This window comes from Brassica oleracea, chromosome C2 (genome assembly GCF_000695525.1).
Source record: "Brassica oleracea var. oleracea cultivar TO1000 chromosome C2, BOL, whole genome shotgun sequence".
NCBI lineage: Eukaryota > Viridiplantae > Streptophyta > Magnoliopsida > Brassicales > Brassicaceae > Brassica > Brassica oleracea.
In genome coordinates this window covers 14,671,058-14,678,024 of record NC_027749.1, presented here as the reverse complement: position 1 = coordinate 14,678,024, position 6,967 = coordinate 14,671,058, and the positions used below count along the sequence as shown (strand labels likewise).

Here is a 6,967-nt window from a genome sequence, read left to right as displayed (position 1 = left end):
TTTTTTTTTTATAATGTCGATTACTTACTTGTTCATATTTACTTACTTTAAATATTTTTGTAGGCGGTTCCTAAAAGGAAAGGAGGCCGTTTAGTTGGGTTGGCCCGTCGTGCTTCTTCGTATCCGGCATCTTCTTCGCAAGCTCCGTATGCCGATCCCATGATTCTCGAGGAGCTACATGACAAAGATGAACGGATTGGGGCATTGGAGGAGCAGAACACCACTATCCTTTCGGAGAATGCCACTATCCGTTCGGAGAATGCCACTATCCTTGCTGAGTTGGCATCCCAGAAGAAGTTCAACACCGAGATTATGCAGAAGCTAGATCGTTTGATGTCTTCGAGTTCATCTTAGTTTATTTCGGCTTTTTAAAACTTTAGGAATGTTTTTTTTTTCTATTTCGGTTTGTATGAATTTTAAACTTTATGAATGTTTTTTTCCTATTTCGGTTTTTATGAATTTAAATTTTATAATATTATTAGTTTTAAATTTCTGATTTTTTAAATTTATTAATATCGAAAAATATATAAAAATGCAAAATTAATTTTTTTTTAAAAATGGGTATATACCGACGGACAGTGGTCGTCGGAATATACCGACGGACATATATCCGTCGGAATTTACCGACGACCATTTCCGTACGACAAACCACATTTCCGTCGTTCGTCGGTATATTCCGACGACCGTTGCCCGTCGGTAAATTCCGACGCCCAAAGTTCGTCGGAATACACCGAGGAACACTCTACGTCGGAATTGTCCGACGAACGTTCTCCGTCGGTACGTAGTTTTTCCGATGAACTCTGGTCTCGTGTATCCGCATCGTAATATCGTCGGAAGTTCGTCAGAATGACGTTTCTCGGTATTCGTCAGAAAGTCGTCGGAAGTTCTAACGAAATTCCGACGAATTTTTTTTTTCCGACGAAACGATACCGACGGACAGGTTCGTCGGAAATTCGTCGGAATCGGTCTATTCCGACGAATTTCCGACGATTTCGGCCATCAGAATCCCCCTGTTTTCTTGTAGTGATCTATCTATCTCAAGATGGATTTGGAGGACCCAAATTTCTGTAAACTTTTTTTTTTATAGCGCTGATTTATTATGACATTACATTTATGAAAAATATTATATAGGCGAATCAACAAACAACAACACTACATGACTTATGAGGATTTACGCATATCTGCATCATTTGAGCCGTGAATATCTGCTCATAATCAGATTTACTTGCACATTTGTTGTAAGCTTTTTTATTTTTTTTTCTGTAGTGTGTAGTAATAAACCGTGAAACCTGGATTTGGTGAAAACTTGTTATATTACCAAAATTCATGCTCTGACGTCTTAACTATCCATTCTCTAGTTCCCATACCCAAAAAATGGTCAGACGAAGAGAACAAAATTTTAAACAAGGCTTCTAGCATTTTCGTCTTAAACCCAACTTTCTTATCGTCCGTCACTCGCTGAAACAACCCTAAATCTCACAAACCGACTTCTCCTTCTGATGGCATGTCAAATTCAAGCTTCACGCATCTTAACATCATCATCGTCATCAATCATCGAAATTGATAAAGGTCGAACCTTTATGACAAATGTGTTACACACAAGGATCAATCCCATGAAAAGGTACCCACTTTTAGGGGAATCTCTTAATTTTGGTTCGTTTTTCTTTGGCACTGAACATTCTCTCTTAACAGTTTTCAGATTCGAAGACCGAATCAGAGAATAGCGTTTGCGTTAGACACAGGCTCTTCAGTTCCTCCTCCTGGTCCTGGAGACAACGGAGGAGACAGAACAGGTCTAGGTAGCACTAGACTAGGCAGAATCGCGGTTGCGTTAGGCAAACAGCTGCTTGTGAAGATAAACTCCGCAAGACAAAACTTTCCCATGAAGATATTTCTGCTGCTTCTTGGTTTCTACACTGCTAATGCATTGGCCACCATTCTTGGCCAAACCGGTGACTGGGACGTGCTTGTTGCGGGTATCGTCGTGGCTGCCATTGAAGGAATCGGTATGCTTATGTATAGGAAGAAGAAGAAGCCATCTTCTTCTTCTTCTGGGAAGAAGTTGCAGTCTTTTGTTGTCTTTATGAATTTCTGGAAAGCTGGTGTTTGTTTGGGTCTCTTTGTTGATGCTTTCAAGTTGGGTAGCTGAAAATTTTATAGTCCTTTCTTTCTTTTCTTCTACAGTATGAATATAAAAAAAAAGAGAACCTTTGATTAGAGTCACAAGTGTATCAGTTGCAACTAGAGTTTCAGTTGTCTGAGAATGCAAGTCCTGTTCTTTGCACTAACATCTGCATTAAACTCTTGCTTTTGTTTTACAAGTAGGCTTAAACTTTGTTTTAGAACGCTTGTGAATCAATTGCTTTTCTCTAGACAGTTTCTTTAGAATCTTACTGAGAGTTAGAGGAGGCTGCATACACAACTTAATTTGAGGCATATGTTTGCCAGAATCATTGTCTTTGTTCAACGCACTTTAAAACCCAATGATTAATACTGTTACTTCAAACAAGAAACCTCAACTTACAATCCTTTCCTGATCTATGCTCTACTAAGATAAAAGAGTGTTTACAAGTAGACTTAAAAGCTTTGTTTTGGAGGAAATAAAGAATCTAGTTTCTTTAGAATCTTAATAGGAGCAAGAGGAGTCTTCACACAACTCAACTCAGTGTTGCCATGAACTAGACAATGTACCGCACACTTCTTGGTTTGTGCCCCTTAGTATCTAATTGGTCCGTCAAGGCTGCCTGTAGCAAACTGAGAGATACAACAACAACAAAATGAATGACACTCAAACTACATTTGAAGTACTTCCATGTCTCTTGACAAACATTCTTGTTTGAAATTAGAAGTGAATATGTGATAGAGAAAAATGACCTGTTGAACTATTGGATTTGTTGAGGTTGTAAATTCATGAGTCATTCCTTGCCAGACGATTTTTCCTTCATACAGAAACAGTAACCTGAATAGAAGAAACCCGAACTCCTCAAGGGATGAAAGAAAAAACCATATCATGTTATGTATCTCAAGAATGTGTGGACTATATAATCAGAACCTGTCTACAGCTCTTTGAATGGTGCTATGTTGATGGGTAACAACCAAATAAGAGGCGATCTTCCCAGGTTTTCCAAGTGAATCCTCCTCGCCCGTCAAGTGAACAGATCGTATAAGATCTTCCACTACAGTTGATGCAATGGGATCAAGTCCAGCTGTTGGCTCATCGTACAAGAGCACCTAAGAAGAGAAAAGCAGTGCATGATAGAGTTTTACACTTTCATCAAGAACTATACAAAATGGAGGAGCTTTAAGTGGATTACCTCTGGCTCTATGACCTCCTTTGTTGTATCGAAAACAAGTGAACGAGCTAAAGCAACCCTTTTCTTCATCCCACCAGATAGCTCAGAAGGCAGTCGATTCTCAACACCCTGATCTTGTTAGAAAAGAATAAAATCATAAGGAACCAGATGTTTCTAGGTGAAGCAAATCTTTCATAAAATGATGTGATAATTAGGATACCTTCAAACCAACAGCTGCCAAGGTCTGTGTCACAAGCTCAGATATTTGATTCTCGGACATTTTTGAATTCTCATAGCTGAAATTAGTTAAACATGGAAAGGTTAAATCAATAAAAAAGACTTTTTGGCTAGAGACAATGAGTGGTGATGTATAACAACTTACAGTAGAAAACCAACATTTTCACGAACTGTAAGAGAATCAAAGAGAGCTGCACTCTGAAAAACCTGTCAAACAAAACCCATTAGATACACAAACTCCAAACCAAAAAATGCACGAGTCATGAGGAAGAGAGCACTTACAAGGCCAATACGAAGCCCTGATATCTCCTCATCACTTATCAAACCAGCTCGCTTTTTTCCTCGTATATAAACCTCTCCCTGAGCATTAGAGAAAACCCACAACCTGAAGGATACCATCATCTAACTAGAGAGAGGGAGAGAGAGAAAAGGAAAGACTAGTCAGACCTTGTCTGGAGCAAGAAGACCAGCCATGATCTTTAAAATGGTTGATTTTCCAGTCCCAGAAGGACCAATCACCCCAACAGCTTCCCCATGTCTAATCTACATTACCAAAAAAATTGTGGTTAGATTGTGTGAAGACTTAATACATAATCTAAAGACCCAGAACAAGATCATTTCGTAGGATCTTATCAAGCCTAAAGATAGAAGTATACCTTAAAGGAAACACCTTTCAAGATATGTTTATCCCCAAATGATTTGTAGACATCTCGACATTCTATAAGAACATCAGAATCATTCTCAGGCTCACGCAAACCTCCTCCTGACTTTGATAGACTCTGCAGATATCAAAATCCTATTAGACAACAACACTCTCAAATCAACAAGTTCCGACTACAATTGCAGAAGATTTGATTGCAGAAAAAGGTAGAAACTTTGTGAAATTACATCGAATTTGATGGCGGTGGAACAGCAAAAGACTTTCCGACGGAACGGGCTAATACTTCTTCTAGACATAGCAACGGGTTGGTGGGAAGAAGGCTGGAAGTGTAAACTTGGACGGAGCAAGGAAGAAGAAGAGGAAAAAGACAGCATGATTCTGGGTTCTGAGATCTTGAAGGATGGGATCGAAGATGCACCACCGTTTTGGAGAAATTGACACAGAAGAATCAAAGGTGTGGGCTTTGCGGGTCGCTTCTTTGCTGGGAATATAGTTTTTTTTTCTCCAACTTTATATCGAAAGTTAGAATTGGTGAAAATACGCAAAAAAAAAAAAAAAAAACATTTATAGAAAAATGACAGGGAGAGATAGGAAGAGAAATGTGATGATTAAAACAAAGCTACATTGGTGAATTCTTTTTTTTCTCATCTGATGAAATTCATTCCAAAGTGAACTACAAGTTTTAGTATATAAGCTGACGGGGATAACTTACAAAACTCTAGAATTAAGAGCCCATAAAAAGGTGGCATCTTAGAATCCACACTAGGCAATTTACCGAAACAAAGCAGAAGAACTAAAACTGTCACTAAACCTATATATATATGATTAACAACTATACAGGAGCATTAAACAATCCGTAAATCTCCAAAATAGCATATTTCTAAGTTTATATCACAAAAATAGCACTCAAAAACTAAAATGACCAAAATAGCACCTTTCTAAGTTTATCCTTTGAAAATTTTAATTTTTTTATTTTTCGAAATTAAAAATTTTATCCCCAAAACCTCATTTTGCAACTCTAAACCCTAAACCCTAAACCCTAAACTCTAAACCCTAAACCCTAAACCCTAAACCCTAAACTCTAAACCCTAAACCCTAAACTCTAAACCCTAAACCCTAAACTCTAAACCCTAAACCCTAAACCTTAAATCCTAAACCCCACCCTTTAACTCTAAACCCTAAGTTTGTGACTTTTGATAAAACATTAAGTGCTATTTTTGTGACTTTTGACTTTGAGTGCTAGTTTGGGAACATAAACTTGATTTAGTGCTATTTTTGTCTTTTTCTCTTAAACAAATTAACTTAGCAAACTTTAAAACGGAGTACATGCCAATGATCGAAATCGTTGCTTCTCATGCCAGTCACACGAGAATTTTCACTTCTTACATTCATACCACGACTCATCAACTGCTGCCGATGGCTGCCAAACGATAACGTCCAAGAACAAAGAACCTGAAACTTCATAGCCCGACAAGAAAGACCGCTACTCGATCCACACAACCTTTAGATACAAATACAATGCACTCATAAACGTCCACTTTCCCCTTGATAGAAGCTCAAACCAAACACCACGAAGACAAAGCTTTGCCGACTGAAACTCTCCAAACACACACATGGAAGAAGAAACAATCGACAAGCATAAAGACATCGGAACCCTGATTTGTACGGGAGGAAAGGAAAACCGACAACATCAAACTCCTTTATCTTTTTATTGGATTTATTTATACAATTTATTCAGATTATGATTTGTACTTCATTGATCATGTCTGAGTAAATAACCTGTTAGATTTATAGTTCTTCAAAGGACGGGTGAATTATTAGATTGAATTATTTGGGTTATCTTGTATTATTCATCTGAATTCTTCTTAAAGCTAGATTTGGATTGACAACCTGAAATCTAGATCTTATGATAATTGGTAGATACAAAAGTACTATTGATTGTCTACACTAATCTTAGATGAGCTAAATACTTATATGCAAAAAGATTTGGTTTTAGGATGTAGTAAATTTATCAAACCTGATCTTAATGCTTGTCTGAACTCATTGAATTTGTAAAGAAATTTGGAATTCTAGAATTTAAACAAAGATTATCTCTGCAACGAAAATTAATTGACTTGATTGCAGTGCTTTGAGTTCTGGAACTACCCTTAACATCCATTTGTCTGCAATTCTGAAATACCCGTGGATTTCCCTCTCTCTTCATTTGTCTTATAACCACTTTTTACTTTGTGCTGTTTACTTGCATTCTATTTATTTATTTAGCTTAATTCTAAATTGATATCTATTGAGTGAGATATGAGTGTGAATACGATTCCTATATAGCCTATATACTACATTGTATCTCTGAAATTGCAGAATTAATTATCAGGGTTAATTTGAGAATATCAACACTTGCCCTACAATAATGTGGAATACTCATGAAGTGGCTCTTAGACCATCCGCAACGGGGGTCCGTGCGTGATCCTTAGCGAGTCCGTCGCATTATAAAAATAATATACGAGCCGAGAAAGGGAAGGATTAGTCTGTAACTAAGAATTAAACGGACTTGATCCTTAGCGACGTGTCATAACCTAAGTGGTCCGGTCAGTTTTCGTCTTTGCTCTATCAAAAAAAAATTAAAACATTTACGACCGAAGCCGAGAAAAAAAAAATAGCTCTCGACGAAAGGCGATTTGTGGCGATTTCGATCCGTCCCGAGACCAAGGTAAATCTTCCGATTCTCTTGCAGATTTATGGATTAGGATTAGGTTCGATGTTGTTTTCCTCTCAATCGGTT

General features: G+C 37.6%; 2 protein-coding genes across 2 annotated transcripts; one reads left to right on the top strand and one right to left on the bottom strand.

Moving 5' to 3' along the window:
• The first annotated feature begins 1,344 nt into the window (after positions 1 to 1,344).
• LOC106320205 (ycf20-like protein) lies at positions 1,345 to 2,288 on the top strand. Its single transcript, XM_013758574.1, has 2 exons — positions 1,345 to 1,621; positions 1,693 to 2,288. The coding sequence occupies exons 1-2, from the start codon at positions 1,500 to 1,502 to the stop codon at positions 2,147 to 2,149; spliced, it is 579 nt and encodes a 192-aa protein (XP_013614028.1). The 5' UTR covers positions 1,345 to 1,499; the 3' UTR covers positions 2,150 to 2,288.
• Positions 2,289 to 2,415: 127 nt separating this feature from the next.
• Positions 2,416 to 4,851, bottom strand: LOC106320199 (protein TRIGALACTOSYLDIACYLGLYCEROL 3, chloroplastic). The gene is made up of 10 exons (XM_013758567.1): positions 4,419 to 4,851; positions 4,187 to 4,309; positions 3,978 to 4,073; positions 3,813 to 3,890; positions 3,676 to 3,737; positions 3,514 to 3,589; positions 3,315 to 3,422; positions 3,053 to 3,231; positions 2,875 to 2,959; positions 2,416 to 2,754 (listed from the first exon to the last, which is right to left on the bottom strand). The coding sequence occupies exons 1-10, from the start codon at positions 4,563 to 4,565 to the stop codon at positions 2,716 to 2,718; spliced, it is 993 nt and encodes a 330-aa protein (XP_013614021.1). The 5' UTR covers positions 4,566 to 4,851; the 3' UTR covers positions 2,416 to 2,715.
• Positions 4,852 to 6,967: the final 2,116 nt, after the last annotated feature.

What these genes read in the sequence shown, in the direction of transcription:
- LOC106320205 (XM_013758574.1), top strand. Translation starts at nt 1,500, where the DNA reads ATGGCATGTCAAATTCAAGCTTCACGCATCTTAACATCATCATCGTCA. An exon ending in AGGATCAATCCCATGAAAAG is followed by an intron (nt 1,622 to 1,692) that starts GTACCCACTTTT and finishes CTCTCTTAACAG; the next exon opens with TTTTCAGATTCGAAGACCGA.
- LOC106320199 (XM_013758567.1), bottom strand. Translation starts at nt 4,565, where the DNA reads ATGCTGTCTTTTTCCTCTTCTTCTTCCTTGCTCCGTCCAAGTTTACAC. An exon ending in TGAAAGGTGTTTCCTTTAAG is followed by an intron (nt 4,074 to 4,186) that starts GTATACTTCTAT and finishes TTGGTAATGTAG; the next exon opens with ATTAGACATGGGGAAGCTGT. An exon ending in CAAATCCAATAGTTCAACAG is followed by an intron (nt 2,755 to 2,874) that starts GTCATTTTTCTC and finishes TGTATCTCTCAG; the next exon opens with TTTGCTACAGGCAGCCTTGA.